Source organism: Euprymna scolopes, chromosome 3 (genome assembly GCF_053919585.1).
Source record: "Euprymna scolopes isolate OS-2025 chromosome 3, ASM5391958v1, whole genome shotgun sequence".
NCBI lineage: Eukaryota > Metazoa > Mollusca > Cephalopoda > Sepiida > Sepiolidae > Euprymna > Euprymna scolopes.
Window position 1 is genome coordinate 154894101 of NC_136484.1, and position 27538 is coordinate 154921638.

At 29.3% G+C, this 27538-nt stretch overlaps 2 protein-coding genes across 2 annotated transcripts in view; both read right to left on the reverse strand.

Annotated features, from left to right (window-relative positions):
• Window positions 1-27538, reverse strand: part of LOC145259887 (uncharacterized) — a 575878-nt gene that overhangs the window by 401916 nt on the left and 146424 nt on the right. The window lies entirely within an intron of this gene.
• Window positions 7451-26654, reverse strand: LOC145259865 (uncharacterized). The gene is made up of 17 exons (XM_080117723.1): window positions 25707-26654; window positions 25068-25241; window positions 24103-24276; window positions 22734-22907; window positions 21116-21289; window positions 20226-20399; window positions 19301-19474; window positions 18298-18471; window positions 15491-15676; window positions 14813-14986; window positions 13746-13919; window positions 13216-13389; window positions 12398-12571; window positions 10839-11012; window positions 10182-10355; window positions 8311-8484; window positions 7451-7713 (listed from the first exon to the last, which is right to left on the reverse strand). The coding sequence occupies exons 2-17, from the start codon at window positions 25135-25137 to the stop codon at window positions 7535-7537; spliced, it is 2697 nt and encodes an 898-aa protein (XP_079973849.1). The 5' UTR covers window positions 25138-25241; window positions 25707-26654; the 3' UTR covers window positions 7451-7534.

The following is a 27538-nucleotide window of genomic DNA, read 5'->3' on the forward strand; positions in this document are numbered from 1 at the left end:
CTTTTTCTATTATCTAATGCTAAATATATGCCTTGAATACGAACATCTGATAATAACAATGTTTCTATATTTTGGCAGAGATATTATATTATCAACTTTTGAGATTATCCTATGCATTATGCACATATGTTCTCTTTCTATATGTACATAATATGCAAGTAACACACCAATATACTTTCTGTTATTTTACAGGGGTTTTTAATAGGAAAGCAATACTTGAAAATACTTGAAAATACTAATAGTTCTAACCTCCTCGTCCGCCTCCAAGTTTTTCAAGGGTGTCTCTAGCTTTACGTAAGTCTGAACCAAGTTCTGGAAGAGCCGACTTTTCTGCTTCTTCTATTAACATTTCCAAACCAGCTACATCTCTGGATTTCATGGCTTTCTTCAGTTTATCACGCAGACATTCAGGGTCAAGATGAATAGTTTCTAACAAGAACAGCAAATAAATTTTTCATTTTGATAAAAATGAAAACTTTGTGCTCATACACACACACACCCACACACACACACACACACACACACACACACACACACACACACACACACACACACATATATATATATATAAAGAGAGAGAGAAAAAGAGTGAGAAAAAGAAAGAGAGAGAATACGCGAACATATTTTACATAGAATAACTTGGTTACATTTCCTTAATATGGTTATTAGAAAAAGATGAATATATCGAGTGTATCATTGTACAATAAAATCTTCAATTAATTTTGCAAAATCTCTGAAAATAATCATATTGTAATAAAAAGTATTACAGAAAATATTAAAATAATCCCATTTAACAATCTAAAAAAGGATTATTATTGTTGTCACTCTGTTTCTCTTGTTTTACTTGAAATACTACGGTCAAAATTCTCACTTTGGACTGAGAACATAATTATATGATACCAAAATCCAGTTCTTAAAACTGATAGGAGTAAATTCAATTAAATTTTCAATATACTGACAAGTTTTCACTAATTTGTTAGTAACACTTCGTAAATATTCATTTGTTACTGAATTATAATCGCAACATAGAAAAAGAACACAATACAGTATAAAAATGTTTCATTAAATTATAGGTTCGTCTATCATTAAGTATATGTGAATAATAATATAATTTAAAAGCATTTCTAATATTACTTTATGTAAGCTCAAATCTACTGAATTTCTACTTTATAGGTTTCCATCCAATATTGCTGACACAATGGCTGTCGAATATAAATCCTAAAATGATTTTTAATGCGTAAAATAATTAATTGGTATGGTAAGATGAGTAAATAAGACTTCTAACCATATTTTAAATCGCGCTCTTCCACTTCCCTGTCGATTTGTCTATCGTCTTCGGTTAATTCTTCATCGTCAATCAATTGAAAGTCTGGTTCACCGAGAATATCATCGAACGGGCTGGATATCCCTAACAAAAATATAGCAAAAATTCACACACTAATTCGGCATTTTTATAAAATAAAAATCAATTATATTTTATATCAAACTTTATATATATTACATAGTGATCAGTTTGCATTTAATCTCTTATAATGAAGAAAAGTTGGGCATTTGGTCCTTTCTCATGAAATCACAGCTGTGCTGAACATGTCATATTTTGCGTATGCAAGAGGAAATAATTCCAAAAATATTGATGTACAGTCAACTTGACAGTGATCACCGGGCAGTAGGCCGACCATTACGTATGTGCAAGGGCAAATTAAAAAGCAATCTCTTAACTGCTAAAATAAACGTCACTTCCTCTCGAAGACTGTGATTGATAGGAATGAATAGAGGTCTACATGCTTCAATGGCATTATGAAAAATTCAGTATCAAACATTGTCAAACTGCGTCAAATTATGGAAAAAAATAAAGTATCGTCCGTTGTCCCAGCCATATACTCAAACAATCCACATTCTTGCACAATTTGTGGACTTCTTTGTAGATCATTTTCTGGACTGAAATGTCATCTGAGACTCACACACAAGGTTAAATAGACGAAGTTGTAAGAATCGGATACGTCGAAATCGATGGGAGAGTCCATGATATATATATATATATATATATATATATATATATATATATATATATATATATATATATACACATATATATATGTATATATATCATAATTATGTAAAGTATAAATATTCCACTAATAATTTTATCTTAAAGGTTTTATATATATGACGTCTCTTTTCTCTTATTACTCAAGTCAGTAAAATCTATTACATTGTTATTTGCAATTCTGACTGTCATTCATTTGGTTCAATGAAGTTAGAACTATTAGTTCTGTGTTAGACAAAATGTCCATTACATTGACATTTACGCAGTCTTGGTTCTATGAACTCCTATTATTTAACTTATACACAGAAACATTTTTACATGTAAATGTTCAATGTATATCTAAACCTAAATATCCTGTTTCTTTTAAATTACTCTGTAACGATTAATACATCATACATAAAATATTTCTCACCTTCGTCGTCATATTCCATAGATTCTAATACTTTTCTTGCCATTTCTATGAGTGGCTCGAGTTCTGGAAAACCTAAGGCTACACATTCGTTTATAAGTTTCTCCAACAGTGGTTTGTCACGGTGCATAAGAGCGTCGGTGAGTCTATCACGTAGATATTCAGGTGTCTTGGTTCCTATCATCGAGCAGGCATAATTTAAAAACAAAAAAGTGTGATGAAATACAATTAATTTAATTCTAAATATTATACAATATTATTGGGTTTACACGCCTGCATATGCATATATATTTCATATATATATAGGTGTGTGAATATATATGCTTATATTTACTATTCTTGATAATAACCAATCTTTTAATAATTCAATGTTTTTTAAGATATAACAGCAGAGTATATGAATAAATAACAAGTTTTCTAGATTCCAAAATCTAAGATTTTATTAATCGTATCAATCAGTTTTTCAAAACAAAAACTTCGGCGTCATTACAAATGTGCCTAGTTCATGAAGGAACCACCGATCTTTGTATATACGTATGTATAATACACATATGTTTTATAAGCCAATTTTTCAGTCAGAAGCAAGTTATATACATCATATCCAAACAGTTACATAGATGCATACATTATACTAAAAATTAAACAATATAAATAGCTAAATATATGTAAATAAATCGTATATATATATATATATATATATATATATATATATATATATATATATATATATATATATATATATATATATATGCTGATTACAAATATATGATCTTTGGTGTATTTGAGCATCACATTTTTGTACTATTCTTCCGTAAATAATCAACAAAAATAGAAGAAATAAAATACAGCCTGTAAGCCAAGACATTTACTTGCATTTAACTAAGGTAAGTACACAACTAATGTAACAGTAGGTATTAAACTTCTACATATAGTAAAAAAGATAGATAAACTAGTATACTTTGTAAAATACATATAGGCCTCAATATAGCAAAATTAAACGTGCAATATATAAATAGAATAATAAATCTGATAACAAAGATGAATAGACTTTTTCTGACCTCCATAGCTTCCAACAAGACCCTCTAAAGTTTCCCGCGCTTTCTGTAATCTCGAACTCAATTCCAAATAACCTGCGGCTTCACATTCTTCAATTACAGTCGCCAATTTCTTTTGATTCTTTTGTTTCATGGCCAACTTTAGTTGCTCGCGCAAAAATTCTGGAGATCTTATATCTAAATGGGTCAGAATTTAACGTAAGAGAATACATTAGCTGAAGAAAATAATGCATTCAAGTATTAATTCAAATTGATATTAAAATCTCATACGTATTATAGAATTTTTGAAATATACAAATGAAAATTGTCATTTTGTGAATATCTATACAAGAATACAAACTGACTACTAACCTCCTGTTCCTCCTTTGAGAATATCTAGAATTTCTCTCGCCTCTTGAATATCATCATCCAATTCAGGCATCCCAGCCGCTACACACTCGTTAATAACTCGTTCCAAAACAGGTCGGTCTTTTCTACGCATTGCTTTTTTGAGTTTGTCTTGTAAAATGATTGAAGTTTTAAATCCTATCGAGAATGGGGAAAAAGAAAATCGCGCAGGATATTTAAAGATATTTGCTAGAAAGACATTCGAGCTCCTAAATGACAAACCTTATTACATATTTCCATATTTATATATGAAAACAAAAAAAAAATTATATCCTGATATTTTAACTTGCATTTTAAAATTAACAAATATAAAATGAATCAATAAGCCACACAAATATTCTATTTGATTATCGGGAACTCTTTCCAATAGCTCTAAACCATTTAAAAATACATTGGTCTAACATTAAACAACTATCCGAATTAAAAAATATTTAAGACTACAAAAACTTATATTTTAATTTATTTCTCACCAGACTGTGTATGACGTAAGATCGTTTTTGAAAATAAAACATTTATCATAAATCGATAGAATTTATGAGATTTACTACTAAAAACGACTTAATAATAGCTACAGCACAAAAAAGTCTATTTTCCCCGAGCACACGAAAGACTTGCAATTCTAATTCTTCATGAGGTTTTAACGGATATATATATATATATATATATATATATATATATATATATACATATATATATGCATATATACATATATATATATATGCATATATACATATATATACACATATATATATATACATATATACATATATATACATATATATATACATATATATATACACACATATATATACATATATATATATGCATATATATATGCATATATATATATGCATATATATATATATATATATATATATATATATATATATATATATATATATATATATATATATATTAGTGCCGGCAAAAAGAAGTCTGCACTTGTAATTTTTTCAAAAACTGCAAATTGAAACTAAATTTAATGTAACTGTTTAAACAAACTACACCTCATTTGATTCGCCTTTTATTTACCTATAATTTTACCTGTTCATATTTGACTTTTAATTGACATATTCTAGGGTTCACGTCAATTTAAAAAAATAACTTCAATTGAGATGGCAAAAAGAAAGTCCGCAGCAACAAATTCGCTTAAAACCAGCTTAAGTTTTCGACCCTAAATCAGTTTAAAATATCCACCAGCAATCAACAAAGCATCTCTAATCGTAATTGTTGTTGTTCCAGGTTATACAACGTAACATTTAGTTCATATACCACGTGATCGTCAGGAGCTCATTAATCTCCACCTTTCTGGTTTATCAAATCGAGAAATCGACCGCAGATTGAAATGTGATGAGAAAACAGTACGAAAGACTGCAAAGCACCAAACACCGGTAATGTTCACGATGTCCCTAAATTTTGTTGTACTAGAGTTACTTTTAACAGGGAAAACAATGTTATCAAAATCCGCAGCCTAAGAAACAGATTTGAAACGGCACCCCAAACCGAAGAACAGCGCAATCTTGTTAAAAATGCTCTCTTTCTACTGTCAAGAACAGATTAAAAGACTTTAATTTGCGAGGATATGTTGCAGGACAAAAACCAATGATTTCTGTAAAGAACAGAAAGCGCTGTCTGGACTTCGTCAGATGAAGTGAAGATCATGACGCTTTATATTGGCCAAAAGTGCTTTTTAGCGACGAAGGCAAGCTCAGTAGGCTAGGCAGTGATGGTAGGCAGTACCTCTGTCGGAGGAAAAACGAAGAATTTAATCCTAGGTGCTCAGTTTCAACGTTACAAGGTGGTGGAGTTTTGGTGTGGGGCATTATTAGTACCAATGGTCCAGGGCCTATAGTTCGCTTGCAAGGTGGAATTAATTTGACTAAATACATTAATATGTTGACTGAGGATCTTCTACCATACTTTGGTCGGAATTTGGATGATAATCCCATCTTCATGCAGGATAATGCTCCCATTCACACAGCTGGCAATGTCAAGAGGCTTCTGGAAGAGCATTATATTCCGTATTTGGATTGGCCTGCACAATCTCCAGACCTCAATCCTATCGAAAATGTATGGCATTAAGCATTAAGTTAAATATGAACAGGTAAAATTAATGAAGAATAAAAGGCGAATCAAATGAGGTATAGTTTGTTTAAACAGTTATATTAAATTTAGCTAAAATTTGCAGTTTTTGAAAAATTACAAGTGCAGACTTTCTTTTTGCCGCTTATATATATATATATATATATATATATATATAGGCGGCAAAACGTGCGGACTTTCTTTTTGCCGCTTATATATATATACATATATATATATTTGCCGCACATATATATATATATATATATATATATATATATATATATATATATATATATATATATATATATATATATATAGGCAAAAAGAAATCCGCACTTGTAATTATCAGGATTAGCGAGCAAACTTTGTTATTGTGCGAAGCAAATATTACAAATTTTAAAGCACGATAAAACTAAACACTTTTCAGAAATCATTTCTATCTTAACTGGTTTTTTAAAGGTCTTAACAGCTTGTGGAAGAGACTAGTTGTGATCTAAATAATTTTTCTAAGGTTTTTGCTTAGATTTTGTTTTCATTTATTCTTAAGGAATATATATATATATATATATATATATATGTATATATATATATATATAATATCAATAACATGAAATATTGGTATATTAATCCGCTTTGAGAGGTTATGCGCACGTCTGTCTGTATTAATGTTTACATAACTGATATTACCGAAAATTCAGAAGACTGAATGACATTTATATAGAAGTTTTGTTCTGTTATATCGCTTTATAACATGGAACGGCAACAATTACGATTAGAGATGCTGTGTTGCTTAAAAGATGGATATTTTAAGCTGGTTTTAAGCTCATTTGTTGCTGCAGAGTCTCTTTTGTCCTTCTCAATTTGAAGTTATTTTTTTAATTGTCGTGAACACTAGGATACTTCAATTAAAAATCAAATATGAACAGGTACAATTGTAGAGGAATAAAAAAGGCGAATCAAATGAGGTATATGTTGGTTAAACAGCTTTAATTTGTAATTTTTGAAAAAATCACAAGTGCGAACATTCTATTTGGTGCCACTATATATATATATATATATATATATATATATATATATATATATATATATATAATGTGATTAATTAAGTTCTACTATATTGTTAACATGAATTAAACTAATAATATATTTTCAAAAGTGCTCAATACGTGCGTAGTACTTATAAATAAATAAAATTATACGAACATTGTAAAGAGGCTAAGCAGATCGACCTAAGTTTGCATATTTCGATGTCTCGTCAGAACTTCAACCAGACCAGACATGTAAACGTTGAAACTTTGATCGATCTTTATAACTCCTTACAATGTTCACACACACACACACACACACACACACACACACACAATGTAATATATATATGTATAATGTATAATGTAATATATATATATATATATATATATATATATATATATATATATATGTATATAGACAACATACAAAGATAGTTAAGTTTGTCTTTTTTACAAAACGATTAGTATTATTTTTATGATCATGTGATACACAGTGTTCATCAATATTGTATGTTGCATGCTGATGCTAACCTCCTCGACCTCCTCCAAGGTTTTCTAGAGCGTCCCTTGCTTTTCGAAGGTCTTTTCCTAATTCGGGATAAGCGGAGATTTCACATTCTTCAATCACCATTCTTAATGACGATATATCCTTTTGTTTCATAGCAGCTTTCAATTTGTCACGCAAAGTGCTTGTTGTTCTCGGTCCTACATGCCAAAAACAAAGAGATATTTTCGTTCAGTCACAGATTACCTTTTAGATGACATAGTATCTTATCAATGGCTATTTATGTAGATTTCTTATGTACTTAAATGTCTGGATTTAATCAACATTATGAAAACTGCCTCAGATATTATTGACAAAATGTGTTTTTCCTTAATTCAACAATTCATAAAATTAAATCAAATAAAACCAGTTGTGCTTATATATTTTAACAACTCGTGAGTATTGCAGCTATTTTCATAATTTAGACTGTTATGCCTATCTTAGTTATTGTCGTGTTCACAAGGTTTCTTTCGTGTTTCTCTTCAACGTTCTTTTCAATATAAGAGTAGATAATTGACTAATATATTTATTAGCTAGTAATATTAAGAATTAAGCACGTAGTTCACTAAACAGAAATCAAACGGAATCCAAGTGTTGATCCTGATTATATAAATCAGGATTGTGGAAAAAGGGACTAAAAATATATGGGCGTACATGAAGACAACGGAATTTCGGGATGGGATGTTACAATCTTGGAGAAACGACCATTTAAAACTTCTAAAAGGTATCAATATAAAAAGAGTTGGGCATCAACAAACCTTCTGGATTGTCTTCCATTTCTTTCAGGATTTCTCGGGCCTTTTCTATTTCGGAATTTAATTCTGGGAAACCGGACGCTACACATTCGTTAATTATGTGCTCTAATACCGATTTTTCTTCACGTTTTATGGCTCTCTTCAATTTTGCCAGCAGCTTTTCAGGAGTCTTTACTCCTAATAGATTTTGTAGAAAGAAGTACACGTGAATCAAATAAACTATTTTATGCAAAGATTGTCACAAGAATACAAATAGTGTTATTCACAATACACAATTATATTTTCACTGTGCACATATACAGAGTAATCCAAAACTAGGTGGACAGTATGTGAAATATTTTTATATATCAGTTATATTATTACAAATGTGTTCATAATAAGTATTTTTTGCAAGATGAGACCCATTCGCATTATCCAAGAGCAGCCTGTGAATATCTTTATCAACTATTTCCTGAGAAATGGGGTTCTAGTACATATTGTGAACCAGATTCTCGTAAATATCCCGTAAGGCTAGACTGGAAACTTACGCAAACCGCCAAAATATTCCAAGCGATGCTAATCAGGATGATACAACAGACGCGATTAGCCTATAAGCAGCCGAGCAAACGACTTTCGATAAATTGGAAGTAAAGGAAAAATACAATAAAAAACATTTTTGCTTATTACTTTTAAACCATGGAAGGCGCGTGGCAATGAAAAAAAAAACTGTGTTGGACAAGTTAGTACAGACGCCCGATCAAGTCGAGGCGTACTGTCAACAGGACAAATTCATAGCATCTGAAATGAGTTGCAGGATATGGCCATAAAAATAATCTGACGAACAGAATATGAGTTGGCTCAGAACATACCGTTACCGGTGTAGGGAACCGTAAACCCCAACTCTAAATCCTGACCCCCACCATCAAAATAGTTTTTAAATACTTGAGAAATAAATGGTTATACTTATTTGCACACACACACACACACACACACACACACACACACACACACAAATGAACCAATATTTTTTCATAAACTTAAAGTAGGTTATTTTTTATTTTATTGCTTTTCCATTTTTTTAAATTGTAATTCCTATCCGATGAATGTTGTTATTTTCTGTTTTCCAACGCTTTTAAGATTTACTCGGTGGCGCTCGCACCTTAAGGTAGTCGGAGCATGCACCGGAATTGACCTTAATAGATTCTTTTTTCTTTGGGGGTATTCAAGCACAAATTCTATAGTCAAAAATCAATAAATGTTGGTGATCTGAAGAATGATATCAACGATGCATCTCAAGAAATTATTACCTAGACATACTTGTGCAAAAACATTTAACGGCATTTGTATTATGGTCCATAATAAAATTTGATTATCAATGTAATGATTGTGTTAGTAAATATAATTGTATGTATACGTAATCTCAAAACAAATATTTTCATTTACTGTTCACTTATTTTTGGACCACCCTGTATATTCGAAGTTAGACGATTATAGATATACTAATTATTAAAGTTGACCTCAGTATTTATAAATATGTTTAATGTATATACAAAAGATTTCGATATATGTTTATTTTTATAAATGTATAACTATTTCAGTATAAACATATATTTGATAAAAGTTCGTTATAAATATACCTCATTTTAACATACACAGTTATGCGTAGTGACAAAAATTGTCATGGAATTGTTTTAATCTAAACAAAAATTAAAACAAATTTAAGTAAGTTATTATATACGCTGTAGAATGAATTGACTGAAATACTTTGGTGACAACAAAGCTAAAAGAATTTAGTTATTGAATGAAATTTACAAGCAAAATATATGTGATCAAATTTTCTATTTCAAAATGTTTTTTTAAAGATCAAGGAACAAATAAATATATATGCATCTAACCTCCTCGGCCTTCTCCCATTTCTTCAAGCACATCGCGCGCTTGGCCTAAATGATCGCCGAGCTCCGGGTAATTGGCAACCTCGCATTCATCAATTACTTTTTCGAGTTTTACTCTATCACGTTCCTTGATAGCTGTCTGCAATTGGCTTCGCAAGTCTTCGGGACATTTCAGGTCTGATGATAAGTGTAAATATTCCGAAGAAAATTTTGGGTTAGAATACACAAAAGGAAAAAACGATTTTAATAGATTTTGTGTATGAGTGATTATGTATAAAAGCGAATATGTATAAAAGGCTAATACAACAAATGGGGAGGTAATACATGTGTGTGTAAAACAGTGTTAAAAAAATTACCCATGGACTGGCAGAGAATGTTAGAAAATATCTATTGTACAAGACCAATAACATTAGTTAAAGAGTGTAATATTTTTTTAGTTTGATATATGTATGCGTGTGTGTTTGTGTGCGTGTGTGTGTATGAATATATATCAAACACCACCGATTGAATAAATCATTTGTTTGTATAACTTTGTTAAATACAAAAATATTAGTTATATCTAGTTGTAATTGTATAATTTCATATGTGCATGCGAGTATTTTTCTCATCGTGTTCAGTTCATTTCCGAAAATGCTTTAAAAATGTAAAAAAGATCTTAACCTCCAATGCCTCCGTTTAATTTATGAAGAATGTTCCGGGATTGCTGAATTTCAAAATCAAGTTCTGGTAATCCTGCCGCTATGCATTCGTTAATTGTGCTTTCCAAAACCGATTTGTCTTTCCTTTCCATAGCTTTAATCAGCTTGTTGAGAAGAGAATTAACATCCTTTTTCCCTGGGAGCCAGAAAAGAAATTCTTAATAAATGCAAAATGCAAAACATTTCTATATACGAATTAAAATTAACTAGTACTTACATAACTGCCAATTATTAAGTAACCTCTCTGTAGGCTTAATTTGTGAGTTTGTGTGTGTGTCAATGATGTGAATACATATTATTTAGTGCATATATGAAAATGCTCATTCATAGATGTTTAAGTGTATGCTTATAGATTAGTTAATATAGTTTGACATATTTTAAAAAGCGAATATTTAGATATACGTATGAATATATCTGTATATTCTGTGTTACAGGTATATAGAGTAGTTAATTTATAAGTGTCACTAGATAGCTGCCATATATATATGTAAAAGAGATTTAGAAGGCTGTAACAATGCGAGGAATGAATTATAGTCGCTGTTGGTAAGAGGAGACGAGAACAAGTGGCGATTTACAAATCAATAAGTACATGCTTTGAATCGACCTGTTACGCACACCATTTGAAAAGGGAAAATTTTTCCGAAATTAATAATGGAATACGTCGCATGAATACAAGTAAGACATTTTACCATACAACTGAATAAATATATATATAAAAAAATAAAAAATAATAAATATATATATATATATATGTACCTATTGATTTGTAAATCGCCACTTGTTCTCGTCTCCTCTTACCAACAGCGACTATAATTCATTCCTCGCATTGTGACAGCCTTCTAAATCTCTTTTACATACCTATCCCACACAATGCTTCAAGCAAACTACATATCAATCCTATATATATATATATATATATATATATATATATATATATATATATAATTCGTCTTATCAACAATTTATTGTAGTTTCACGGTACACCCCGACATCAAACCTGTATTGATAAAATAATTGCGATCTATATGCATTTGGATATCTATTCGTGTATTTAAAAACGCATGTAATCGTTTGATTCTCTTCAAATGTATAATTACCACATATTCTTTATTCATATACTTTGGCGGTCAGCTGTCCTGGAAAATTATAAGGAAGTAAAGTAATACTTAGCTCTGGAATTGCAGTTCTCAAGTATCATCTATCATTAGAAGTATCTGTGAGTAAGATTAATCCGAATCGAAGCAACTTTTAATGATCGGTGATACTGTGAAACTGCAAAGACGGGTTAATCTAAGTACATTTTACTATCACTTATAATTTATCAATATATTTGTGTTAAGTTAAACATACAACGGCGATATTCTAATCAGCCACCAACAAGTGGCGATAACACAGTTGATATAGTTGAAACGTTACTGTTAACTGTGGTGGCAAAGCAGTTTGTTCTATCGGAAAATTAATAATAAAAAAGCAACGTGCGTATATATTAGAAGTTTACAAAACACTTATCAAAATTCTAACCTCCTCGTCCACCTCCAAGACTTTCCAATGTGTCTCTAGCTAAACCCAACTGTTCACAGAGTTCAGGAAGTTCCGCTTCTTCACACTCCAGTATTGCTTTTTTCAGTTCAGATTTGTCTTTGAGTTTCACTGCAGTCGAGAGCTTTTCTTGAAGTAAATCCAAATGACTCGGTCCTGGTAATCAAAAGTCGATTTATATCGTAAAGTCGATTTATATTTGTATTTGAAACGATACGCATGAACCCAAAATTGAATATATAAGTAGATTAAAAATGGATACATATTTTTTAGACAAAGTAGTTTTTATATTGCAACAATATGAATTTCTCTTTTTCGGTGTAGGAGATTTGGTACACATTCTTCAATCTCACCAATACATATTTCCGTATAGTTTCTTTAGAAACAAAGTAAATCTATTATACTGATGTTTCTAGTTGGTTTACTGATGTCCTGCCTTATTTTTTTTTCATATTAAGAAATACTATTTACTATTCAATATATTCTTACTGCGATTATTTTTAAATAGTCAAATATGCACACGCATATAAGATGAATACTATTGAAATAATAATTCAATGTAACAGAAAATGAAAAGGAAAGGTAAACCGAAAAGCGTGTATGTGTTCATTAACGTTTTGTCTTTGTTTCAAGACTTTCTCTAGGTGACACACGCACAAATTTAAGTTAGTATATAGGATAGTGGATAAACATAAAACATACTAATTAAAAATTCATATAGAAACCTTTATAAATGTAACCGGTATATTGATGACTTCAAACGAAAATTGAGAAAAAATGGTTATTGTTAATAACCGCACCTTTGTCGGTTTCAGGAAGAGTTTTTAATAGGTCTCTGGCTTTCTGAATTTGATTGTCAAGTTCCGGAAAACCTGACGCCGCGCTTTCCTTTATAGCTTTTTCTAAACTTCCTCTGTCTTTTTGTCGGCTGGCCTTCATTAACTGACCGAGCAAAGAGTCAGGTGTTTTTGACCCTGACAATTAAAAAACAAAACAAAACAATAAATCAGTTCACTCAGAACTAATAGAATTATATAGATGATATTTACATTTATAATTTCCTATAATCTGCAATTTTACAACATAAGAATTGTAGAAATGCTATAATCCTTAATAATGATAGAATATTTTAAGCCAATATACACATATATATATATTTATCCATATAATACCTAACAGCTTAAAATAATCAGAAATAAAAAAAACAATTATATATACCAATTAAATTGATTATTTAGGCTAAAATACAAATAGTTGAGTTTCTCTATTCGGACAAATACTGAACATATATAGTATATGGATAAAAAAGAATTATTAGATGCGTGCTGACCTCCTCTGCCGCCACCAAGAGCCAATAAAACATCCCGAGCTTTTCGGAGCTCAGTGGATAATTCTGGGTAGTTTACGGTCTCGCATTCTCGAATGACTTTTTCTAAAGTTTCCGTTTCTTTTTTGTCAATTGCTTCTTTCAACTGATTACGGAGAACATCAGGGGGTTTGATATCTAATCATGGATACAAAATATAGACAACAATATTTAGACACGAATCATATTCTGCATTGAAACATTTTTTGTACAAACATACAATATAACTATTAACGAGTTATGAATTTTTTTGGTTATGTTCAAATAAAAAAGCTGAGTAACAACCAGAATTTGAACATATCACAAACTAGAAAAATAGGGCATTTTCAATTACTTAATGATAATCATAATCAGTATTTGATTACTACTACTGCTACTACTACTACTACTACTACAATAATAATAATAATAATAATAATAATAATAATAATAATTAGTAGCAGTAGTAAATGAATATGTTAGTGCTAATAAATACAGAAAATTACTATGAGTTAATAATTATATAAATTATATATAATTATAAAATATGCATTAAATCAATTTAAATATCTATCTAAATTTAATTGTTACAGCCTTTCTGACATTAACTCTTCCTTATTTTTAAGTTTATTATAATTTTTTAGGAATCTTCCGTGAATTGTGAAACAACCCCCAGAAATTAATTATGCTGATTTTGTTATTTATACGAAGGAATAATCGATTCAGAAATATCTTTTAGTCTGACTACAACTAAAGTTTAAATTAGTTTCAAATTCACGGTGAAAAGTTACGAATACAAAATTCAAGTGGAGAAAGATAGGTAATGCAACAATCAAAATGCTATTACTAAAACAAAACAAAGACGGCGATTATATTATGAAATACACCGATTCTTCACTTTTTAGCTACAAATAAACATAAACATAATCTGATATTTAGTACACTATATTTTCGTTCTTTGCAACCATCGTTTGTTTGAAATAATTTCAACAAAAAGAAACATAAAAGAAAATAATTTTTAAAAAGATTGTTTTCTGCCATCGCTTTCTAACCTCCTGTGCCGCCGTTAAGTACATTTAAGACTTCCCGGGCTTTTTGTATTTCAAAATCCAATTCGGGCATCCCAGCAGCCACACACTCATTAATCACTCGTTCCAAGGAAATTTTATTCTGACTGTCGACTGCTTTCTGCAATTTGGTTAAAAGATCTTCAGCTTTCTTCGTACCTAATGACCAAAGGAGTGGAATTTGTTATATATTAACAAGAATCAATCCATAAAAAGTATATTTACAACAGGACAAACCTAAAATATAGTGGATTATTTCATGAAATAATTAATATATTTTTACTTTAACTCATTTAAAAAAATACACACTTTTACTGTTATTATTTATTTACTATTTAATCATGTATTATTACAAATCTGCTTGAACACTATTATTCAACCAATTATTTGAACACCTTGGAAATAAAATAAATCTGTTTGTGATGTATACTAAGTATTTTTCTTTTTTCAATTCCCCATAACTTTAATTTTCTATTCATTTATTAATCAAGACGTGTTTGGAGCTGGAATTCTATTATAAAAATCAATTTTAATAAGACAAACAACGCTATTCTGCTTATAATATAAATCAACTATTTTAAGCATCGACTAGTTTATATATCTAACAATGTTAGCATGGATCAAATTACTGAAAATTGTTATAAATATTATAATGACGCTAACCTCCACGACCTCCACCCAATTCGTCTAGTGTGTCTCTGGCTTTTCGAAGGTTCGGACTCAATTCTGGGTATTCTGCGGCTTCACACTCATCAATAACTTTCAGCAGCTGATCCTTGTCTTTGTGTCTTATAGCCGCGTTAATTTTATCTCGTAAACTAATCGTCGATTGAGACGCAGCATTAGAGTCTGACAATGATGAGATTGGAGAAAAATTCATTCATTTTTTATGTATTATGACAAAATAAAGATATTATAGCAGGGAAAATATATAAACCAAAATTATTTCAAAATAATACCAATAGCAATAACATAATTTATTTAACCAAGTGTTACTGATATGAAAAGAAACCTTTATAATAGGTATTATATCACAGAATAGTAAGTGCGGTTCTGAACGAGAACATTAATAATTTTGTAAAATAATTAATTCAAAATGTTTAATAAAGTACATCACTTTAAGAAAATGTTCTAAAAGTAATTGTAAATTAGTTTTCCGACTCTGATATTTATTAAACAATACCAAATTATTTTTTAGAATATGAAAGTTACACAGCATATTTTACACATTGGTTTAGAGAATGCCGATTTAAAGAATACATCAAACCTATATATATATATATATATATATATATATATATATATATATATATATATATATATATATATATATATATATGCTAGTAAAAGTACCCGTCGTTGACTGGGTTCAAAAACAGCCTATAGAAAATCGACTCTGATTTATGAAAGTATGATAGGTTATGAAAAGGAAGGGTTGTAAAGAGATAGCTTCGAATTTTGGGGTATCAAAACCGAAGCAAAATAGGATGAAAGTAAAAATAAAATAGATAAACCCCATAATTTATTATACCATACCTGTTCACACTGAAACACTTATCACAATATTCTGTGTATCTGTATAAAAAAATACCTTGTTAAGCTTTGTGACATATTTCCATTCTATGGAGGTTAGGTGCGAACGAATACCCATAATTTTATTATACCATATTTCTTCAAACTGAAACATAATTATCAAAGTATACTTACGCAGATAGATATGAAAAGTTTTTTTTATTAAAGTTTGTGCCTATTTCCATTCTATGGAGGCCATGCGCGAACGCAGACCCCACAATTTTAATGAATCACCGTTCTGCCAGATCAAACATACCCATTCCTGTGTCTCGATACATCTTCTATCATTATATGCAATCAGTTTTTTTTTAAATAGTCAACCATATAGGAGCCTATTCGTGACCAGACACACACACATACAGCTTTATATATATATATATATATATATATATAATTCAGGTTTGAGATGTTCAAAAGTAGGGACTAATAAATAACACGAGGTTGTTTGATAGTGCTCGCTAAGAAGAGCAAAGTATTTTTTTTATTATTTATTCGAGGGTAAATGTAACTGTTTACCCTCGAATAAATTATATATATATATATATATATATTTATATATATATTTTTATATATATTTTATATATATATTTATATATAGATATAGATATATATAGATAGATAGATAAATAGATAGATAGAGATATAAATAGATAGATATATAAATATATATATAGATAGATAGATAGATAAATATATAGATAGATAGATAGATAGTTAAATAAATATACATATATTGGCTAAATACAGACCAATCAACATAATGATTAAAAAAAAATAAAAAATGAAAATAAAGGTTAGCTAACCAGGTTTCGTACCTCGTTCAACAGAGCTAAATCGAGCAAAATACGATAAAAAATGTCATGAATATGGCAGGGGGGAATATATATATATATATATATATATATATATATATATATATATATATATATATATATATACTCCCCAAAATATCTGGTCTTGATGGAGGAGAGACCAAAACCTGCTGCCATGTTTTCAAATGATCTGAAATAACAGCAAGAAGAGACTTAATGCCAAATATTTCTGATATGTTATATCTCCCCTCTTTTGGAAATATAATACGATTATAAATATCTCCAGTATAAAAAAAACATTATGCACTGTGAAATTCATTTCATGTATTAAAAACAAAAGAAGAGATATTACATATGAAAAATATTTGGAATCAAGTCTTCCCTTGCTGATATTTCAGATAATTTGAAGCAAATTTGGTCAGTGGTTTTGGAGAAATATTAGATATTGTTAATTCATATGAAAAACTAGTAAAAATATGACTATGACTGAAACATTTTATGGCTGTAAAATGGTACCAAAATAGGTTCTGGGTGATGGTTAATTCCTTTAATGTGCGAGCTTAAGGTCAAATATCATTACCTTTCCAATTAGCTTTCATGTATTAAATTCTGATCAATAGTTGCTGAGATTTGGAACTTGTAAAATTACCCCCAAAAATAAAGGTATACCTACGGATATATCTATACTGGTAGCCAAATTGAATAATGAAATGCTCCTATCTTTGGTTCTATGGGACAAAACTACATGAAAATTTACAGGCTTTCTGAAGATTATAATGCTATTCTATGGTTAAAATATTATGACAATTGCTAGGAAAGAATGTATATTTTCAAACCAATAGAATATGCCCAAATCTGCCTACATTTGTGTATATAGTGTCCTGCAGACCGGCGTCAGTTTTGCTGCTTCGATTGCCAGGCCACTAATATACGTATTAGGAACATATAAAATCTACATTCGGTTTAATAGCATATTCATATGACATTTTTCTCATATTAATAGAATAGCTTCACCTCATGGTAATAATATAGGTTATACTTGATTCTGTCTTTAAAAATAAATATACTATTTAACAAAAAACCAACCTGGTCGTTCATCAGGAAGAGAAGTGAGAGATTTTCGTGCTGCTTTGATATACTGGTCTAGTTGTGGCAAACCAGTGGCGACACAACGATCAAGAACTTTTTCCAACTTTGGTTTCTGTCTCTGAGCAATTGCCCTTCGAAGTTCCTCGATTAATGGATCTGGTTTTTTAGTTTCTAAGAATCAAAAAATTCTAATTGAGTATTTTGAGAGTAGACTATTGACATGACTCTAACAAACTTGAACTTATCAAGCATTAACTTTTAAATATACACAGGAAAATCTTTCAGGCTTATATTAAAATGCTTATAGATTGTTTGGAATTTTTCATATTGATATTCCTACCTTAATGATACACAAGATCATTCAGATGGAGAAATGAAACAAATATAGCATTACTCATGTCCATAGTAAAAAATCTTACTAGGCTTCAACATTAGCAATTGTGTTAGAACAATTAGAGCATGAATATATTACGATCTTATTTATTAGTTAAGTTCTATCAGTTGTCCGATTATAGAATTTAAGTATATAAATGTAGTAAACATAATGGATTTTAAAATCCAAATAAATACATATTTCTTTTTATGTAAAGCATGATAAGCTTTGTGACATGATTATCAGTGTAAGCGGTTTCTGAGTCGTTATTACAAGGTGATCGAACTCCGTTTCCATATGTTATGTTTCGATAAGTAGAAATAATTATATAAAACAGAAACAATACTATGGACATGAGTAATGCTATATTTGTTTTCATTTCTCCATCTGAATGATCTTGTGTATCATTAAGATAGGAATATCAATATTGGAACAACAAGATATCTTATAAGATAACAATATAGTTTTGAATACATTCTAGTGTATTGAACTTCAGTACATAATTTAAAGCAGATTATATTTTGTATTCTGAATATACAATGTAACTGATCAATTAAAATTGAAATAGAATTCAGAACATAAAATGAACGTACACCAATCAAAACAAAAAACAAAAACATTTCTGACCTCCTTGAATTCCAGTCAAACTGGAAAGCTTCTCCCTAGCAACGCGAAGTTGTGCTGCTAATTCGGGATAGCTTGCTGTTTCACATTCTTCAATTGCCTTCTTTAGATGATCGATGTTGTTATCCTGGATTGATCTCTTCAATTGTTCGCTTAATAATTTGGCAGGAATTATTTCTGCGAACCAGATAATGATTCATTGGAAATTTAACAATTATTAAATATATTCGCAATAAGTTAACATTCATTTTACTACATATGAATTAAAGCATATACATCTATACACATTCGTAAAATATTTCATATTTTTAAGAGCATTGGAATGCTTATTAATTACACACACATTTATATAATGTTTTCTTAAAATAAAATAACTTGTTACATTTGCATATGGTATCATAATATATAGAAATACATACACACACGCGCGGAACTTCCGAGATTGTCTTTCAAAACAATATTATTAAAATCTATCCGAAAAGAGCCATCACGGTTTGGATTTATAGAGAATTAGTTTTTTATTATCCTTGAAGAATCCCAAAGAGATTGCATAATTTGCAAATTAACCCATAGCATTTTCACATTGCAGACGAATCGATTATACGTAAGTAGAGAAAAAAATGCTATAAACTGTAAGTATATAATTGACTATGTAACTATGAAATACATCTAAAAGCAGACCAGAAAATTAAAAATTCAATGGACATTCAGTTTATAATTTAGTAAACTAGACACTAATTCGACTCAATTGTCACGTGGCAATTTAAGTGTAACTGTCCTGAAGCTAAACACGAAATATAAGATCTTTATTTAAAATGATTACTTGAACCTGATCTATTTAATTAATATAGGGATACGTTTAATGTATGGAACAATATTACTAATATTAATTTAATGTCGACAAATTGAACACATAAAATATGCTGACCTCCGGTTCCTCCCTGGAGAAGGTTGAGCGTTTTTCGGGCTTCGTGGATATCATCGGCTAATTCTGGTAGACCAGCAGAAACTGCTTCCCTGATTGTCTTCTCCAAAATAAGTTTGTCTTTTTTATCCACTGCCTTTTTCAAATTTTTGCCCAAGCTGGTTACCGATTTTGTGCCTAGTATTTCGAAGTACAAATAAAAACCATTTTTGTTTTTATATTGAAAAGTATTTTATATTGAAAATATTTTGACGTTTACATTTTTCGTATTCTACAGCTGTGATGAAGACTTTGCAACATCTTAGAGATATATTGAGAAATAGGTTAAATACTTTATCAAAAGATACGCAGACAAGAATTTGTAAAATATTAATAAAGACATTTAAAATAAAAAAAATTAATTTTAATTGGATTGATAAAATATGAGATATATATGTTTATAAGTATTTCAAAATGAAAGAATGTTATATATATATAATCTATTATCCATTTACTTATGAGGGTTGTGTAAAAATGGATTCTAAGATGGGAATTTTTCTATATTATCACTAATATTACATATATATATATATATATATATATATATATATATATATATATATATATATATATATATATATATGAGAGCGACAGAAAAGGATTATATTAATATACTAAAATAAACCTATCCATAATTAGATAAAAATATATTTACAGATTGTATAAATATATGACAAATTTTAAATCTTAAAATTCTATAAGAATCTCTTAATTAGCTAAACGTAGTTCTGTATAAAACCATACAAAAATGTAATCCGGATTTAAAAGCTTAATTAAAATCAACTTTTCAATCATAAACACACCATGTAGAAATGTTAGCTAAATAAACAAAAAAATTCTGGATAATGCCTGACCTCCACGAACTCCACTCAAATGTTCTAGAGTATCTCTGGCCCTTTGTAGATCATCTACCAATTCAGGATATCCAGCTTCTTCACATTCTTCAATAATTTTCTCAAGGCTGACTCTTGACTTTAATCCGATGGCGCGTTTGATTTTATATCGTAAATGCATCGGATCCTTGGCACCTAACCAGCAAAAAGGTTGACATTTATTTATGAAATCAGTATTTTATGTATCTATTAATATATATATTTTCTGATCTTATTTATATGTGAATCCGTTCTGTTAAAATTACAAGTACTGACAAATAAAAGTATAAGATAAGAAAACATTTTATATAACTATAAATTGTATTTCTCTTTATACAATTAGCTATTTGTTACAGAACGAAAATCATTATTTGAATTAAAACGTTTTACTAACACCTAGGGACCAGAGGTAACCCCAGAATGGAAATTGACGAAATCAAGTGAATTAAAGACAAAGATCAATCTGGCTGCTCTTGGTGAGGAGTGAAGCAAAGAAGATATGTAAAAGGCGCCATATCGAATGGGGCCGTGCAATGCAGATATTTGTAGCGAAGCAAGCTAACTCTCTAACTTTCTATCCGTCTATTTATTTATTTGTCTCTCCTTCTTTTTTTCATGTACACGGTTATAACCCATAATTTAAAAATAACTCGTAATCTTTCTGTCTAACTACCCCCGCTCTCTCTCTATATATCTCTCTCTCTCTCTCTCTCTCTCTCTCTCTCTCTCTCTCTCTCTCTGGTTTTCCCGTGATTATTCTCTTCTGGTAAAATAAAACTTTCTTATGAATTCGGTGTACGAATAGTTTTGTATTCACAGATCAGTAACAATCTAGATCCCCTACGACGACACGAGAACGATACTTGTCTTTTTACGCTTTCATTTTAACACACAGGAGGTTAAACATTCATACACACATTTCGATAAGTGAAAGTGGAACATTTGCATAATACTCTTCAAGATTAGCTCTATCTCAATAGTTGGCTGTTGCTATTTTATCTCAGCAACGATAAACAATTATCACTTTTTGTATCGTACTTCAAATAAGCTGCGTTTATACTATACAGTGAATTAACTCCCTTAATCTTACGTACTATTTATACACATATATGTTGAAACAAAAACATAGTATATTATTAGGGGTTTATTAATACCGAAAAGTTTCTATGTCTACCGTTTTATTATTTTGTTGTTTGATTATTAAAAAAATAAAGTATATAGGTACTTTTCGATCAACCCATATATAATAGTATTTCTATTCTATACCCACCTGCATTAATTCAGTGCTCGATTTTTAATTGGTAACTTGTGGTAGAAATTGCTCAATTATTCTTATTTTATTAAAGGAAATGTTATATCGCATAGTAGATCTTAACCGATTTTTATTTAATATTTAAACCAGAAACAAATTTTTATTTATAGAAATAGAGACATATTAATAAACGATTCCAAAATGACATATTATCTTTAATTATTAATTTTAAACATTAACGTGTTTTCATTTTACGTTCAGCTTAAGAACGATACTAGTCTTTTTACGCTTTCATTTTAACACACAGGAGGTTAAACATGCTAGGATAGAAATAAGAACAGTGCCAACCTTGACTTTCTCTCTCGAGTTGTTTAAGTGCATCCCTGGCTCGCTGAACATCAGAATCCAATTCTGAAAACCCGGCTGCAACACACTCACTGATTACTCTTTCAATAGCATCTTTATCTTTGCGTCTGATTGACCGGTTCAGTTTGCCAAGAAGAGTCGACGGAGTCTTCGATCCTAACGACCAAGATATATTTTTATAAAATCAAAGCAACCATTTTTAGAGTCTTTAAATTTAATTATTATTGTAAAAGATTTATTTATTTATTTACATATAAATGGTGAAGCGATTACTAATTTAGACATCATTTCTAGCTTTTTTGTTATGTGAATTATTGTCTAGTCTTCTAGTGATACACAAAATTAACAATGGGGGAGTACGAATTAAATATGGGAAACTCATGTAATATTAACAGTGTATATATATATATATATATATATATATATATATATATGCATACTTAGGCAAATGAAAGATTTTTAGGAATAAAAATTGTAATTTATTGAAATTACTGATCCCTAGGAATTCTTTGAGTTTAATTTCCCGTAAGACACGTGGAAATTGTACAGTTGCTTACTATCGTTTTTCTTTCTTCTTACAAAATACGTTTCACCTCTAAAGTTCTTTAATAACTAAAATGAAGGCTTAAACGTTTTAATGTATGCATCTATTATTGAAAATAATTTTGCAAGTCTTTATTTTTTAAAATAATCATCAGCTAAATATCATTTATATAAACAAAAAGGTTTAAATATTTAAACCTTATATATATATATATATATATATATATATATATATATATATATATATATATATATATATATTGCATGAATGTATATTTATACGTATTAAGCTACACAGCAACGTTTATCTTTCATTGCCGTGGTAAATAATGACACTTATATATACATATATATAACCATACATAACTATACACATATACATATATATACATATATATTGTTTTGATTTATTATTGAATGTGTATTATATGTTTGTGTATAGGGTGCTTATGAATGTCATACTTCGTATTGTAAATATCAAAAGTCTCTCTGGCTACGGTTTCAAAGCGTACGGTTACTACTAAATGCAAATTAATAGTAATCAGATTATAGTTGATTAAATATCAACCCCAAAACCCATAAAGTAATATTATATAATATTTGCTATTTACAAAGAAAAACAGCATTTGGAAATATTGGAGAACATTAATTAAATGCACGGTAAATTAATGAAATATAATGCATGCACCTTACTGCGTCTAACGGTAATTATGGACGCTTTTATTACATAAGGTCAATTTAGGCATGAAAACTGATCAAAATTTCGAACAAAATATATAATAATGATTTTTTTAAAAAGAATCCTAACCTCCACGTTCGCCATTTAGCGTCTCAATTGTATCTCTAGCTTTACTTAAGTCGTAACTCAATTCAGGGTAAGCAGCTTCCTCGCATTCTTTAACGGCTTTCTGCAAGACAGCGAGATCCCCCTCCTTTCTTGCTGACTTCAGTTTAATTCGCAGCTCCTCGGGTGATTTATATTCTGAGTGCAGAGTTGAAAATAAAAGAAAAGGGTGTGTAAAAAGTCAATTAGCGTTGATATACAGAAAACATTTTATGGATGAGATAATGCCTTACGTATAAGGAAAATAAATTACCCTACCTCTATATACTGTAATAAATTATACTGAATGCCGTGGATTCAATTAAATTTATAAATTACTGACACATTAGATAATAGTATACACGATGGAATTTACGGTTAAATTGACCTCACTTACATGTTGCTTTGTTTGAAACTACTTCAGTTGCAAAGAATTCACATGCGTCACAACATATTAGAGTTATTTGTTTTAGTAGAAAAAATGCCAGTTTCTACTTCCAAACGAAAGAAATATGCTTAGTTTGGTATAACAAATGCTTTTCCTTATCAAATAAAGTTGATAAAATTACGTAGTTATAGTATTTTTATTTTTATTTTGGTAATATTCTCTATTCGAAATGTAATATATATTTATGAATCGTCCTGAAGTGTTAGTAGGAATATACGCATACATGCATAGTCTTTCTATATTATTTTGATTAATCAGACTATTATTCATATGTTAGTTTTTATATTGAAGATTTTTGTACGACAATAATAATTATTTATAATATTCTATTCTATAATGGCAACTAGGTTTACCATAATTGATTCTTCAAGTAAATATTTCAAAATAGAGTTGTCTGCATTTTATGCTAGGTGATGATTTAAGATCTTTACATAAGTTGCTAAATATACATGGTTAATTTGGTATACATTTAATGAAATGCAAAGATTTGTCAAGTGCTAACCTTTTGTATCACCAGTTAGTGAACGCAGGGCTGCCCTAGCTTTTTTGATTTCTGAATCCAACTCGGGCATCCCTGCTGCTATACATTCATTAATTGCTTTTTGTAATGATGACTTGTCTTTTTCATTAATGTGTCTGTTCAAGCTGTCAACATAGCTTGATGCTGATCGAAATCCTAAAAATTGAAACCAAGATTTACTTCGTTAATAGCATTATCATATAAGTATAACTATACTGATATCAATAGACATTCTAATTAACTAAAATAATATGTGCAAAACATATCGCTTGACTTGTTATTAACATGCCATATCTTAAGAAGAATATAATGACTAATAATAAAACTAGTCATAAAATCATAATATATATATATATATATATATATATATATATATATATATCATCTATAGAAAGCAAGTCAGCAGATAAATAACAATAGAAATATATCGCTAATATATTACAAATAAAATATGATCAAATAAAACTTTTTAAAAATATTACTAAAAGTAAAATTAAACTATCAATAATAATAGTAATGATAATAAACCGAATTTTTAAATTTTCTTATATGCATATTATTTTTAGTGTGTTCTATAGTAAATGGTAATAAATATAAACAAATGAACTTTATAGCGCTAACCTCCTTGACCTCCTCCTAAACTGTTCAAAGCATGCCTTGCTTTCCGAAGGTCAAAAGCCAACTCTGGGCATGCGGCTGCTTCACATTCAGCTATAACTCTTTCAAGACCGTCTTTGTCCGCATCTCTTGTGCATTTTTTCAGTTCTTCGCGAAGTTTTGCAGGTGTTTTCTCTTCTGCTGATCAAAATTTCACCAAGTTTAATAAAAAGAGAAATTATAGTAACTGTACTTTCTAGAAAAGTAAATCGGTCTAAAGCGAAAATAAATAAAACGCAAAAATTCTTTAAAATACTGCAGGTAAAAGCATTATAAAAGAAAAAAAAGCGAACCTTCTTCACCCTCTTGAAAGCTTTGAAGAGCATCTCTTGCCTCTTGTATGTTATCTTGCAACTCTGGAAATCCAGACGCTACGCATTCGTTGATCATTCTTTCCAGATACTTAGGATTTTTCCGTCTAATCGCCTGCGTCAATTTCATACGTAACAAATCAGGTGATATTGATCCTAATAACCAAAATATGTCATTTTAATCTATAATCTTCCAAAAATAATTTCACATGATAGAAAATTAGTATTGTTTACGATAAAAACTTCTCGGATTTATATCTGATTTTCATATACATTAGCATATGAATCAAAAATAGAAAAAGATAGACCTAATAATTCAGCGCATTGCCCGTTTCCTGTAGTTTTCAAGAGCGAAGAAAAAGATATAATATTACATTGCTCTTTACAAACTCCATGAAACAATCTGCGAAACATAGATCTTCATTTTCCATTTTATCAGACCATCTGATTTATTTTATCCTTCTATTATCATGTCTGTATACACTTGGGGTTGACGCAATTTTGATACAATTTTGATAAGATTATTATAAAATATTATGCTAACCTCCGCGACCACCGCCTAAAACTTCAAGAGTTTCTCTGGCTTTACAAAGATCCTCACTCAATTCTGGATATGCAAAAGTCTCACATTCACTGATGACGGCTTCCAGTATTGATTTATCTCCTTTGTCAATGGCTGATTGCAGTCGCTCGCGTAAGGCGACAGCCGATGTCAGCTCTGCCAAACAGAATTATTCATTATTATATTGAGTCAGATAAAATTAAAATTTTACAAATAATTAAGCTTATAAAGAATTAGTTTATCATTGCGAACAGGAAAATTATGTTCACCTTATTAAAATGAGACCGACTTATTGATTTGCATTTTATTTAATTATTTAAATAACTTATTCTTTTGTTTTTAATATATAATTTTTTCTTTTATTATGGTAGGAATATTTACTTTTTACTCACGAGCACACACACTATATATATATATATATATATATTTATATATATATATATATATATTTATATATATATATATATTGATATATATATATATATTGATATATATATATATATATATTGATATATATATATATATATATATATATATATATATATATATATATATATATATATATGGTAGATTTAGCTCCGCGGACTAAGTTTCTGGTGATTAAATAAACCAAGATTAAACTTATGTATAGTATCAATTGAAATAAAAAATAGTGCCCTTTCAAAAGTAATTGATCATTCTGATTATTTCTACTATAACACTGTAGTACACCATACGCGTATGCATTTCGACATTTTTATCATATACACTTAAACCTTCACACAATTTATGGCAAAAGACAGATGGTTGAACACAAAACATAAAATATATCTGTCGAAATATAAAATAAACACAAATTTCACTATATCTAAAAATGTATTGCTATATTTAAAAAATCTTAATAATTAGAAGAATGTACATTTTGATCCCTAGTATTATTTTCA

What these genes read in the sequence shown, in the direction of transcription:
- LOC145259865 (XM_080117723.1), bottom strand. Translation starts at nt 25,137, where the DNA reads ATGCCCGAGTTGGATTCAGAAATCAAAAAAGCTAGGGCAGCCCTGCGT. An exon ending in GCTAAATGGCGAACGTGGAG is followed by an intron (nt 22,908 to 24,102) that starts GTTAGGATTCTT and finishes CTTGGTCGTTAG; the next exon opens with GATCGAAGACTCCGTCGACT. An exon ending in ACTTAACGGCGGCACAGGAG is followed by an intron (nt 13,920 to 14,812) that starts GTTAGAAAGCGA and finishes ATCCATGATTAG; the next exon opens with ATATCAAACCCCCTGATGTT.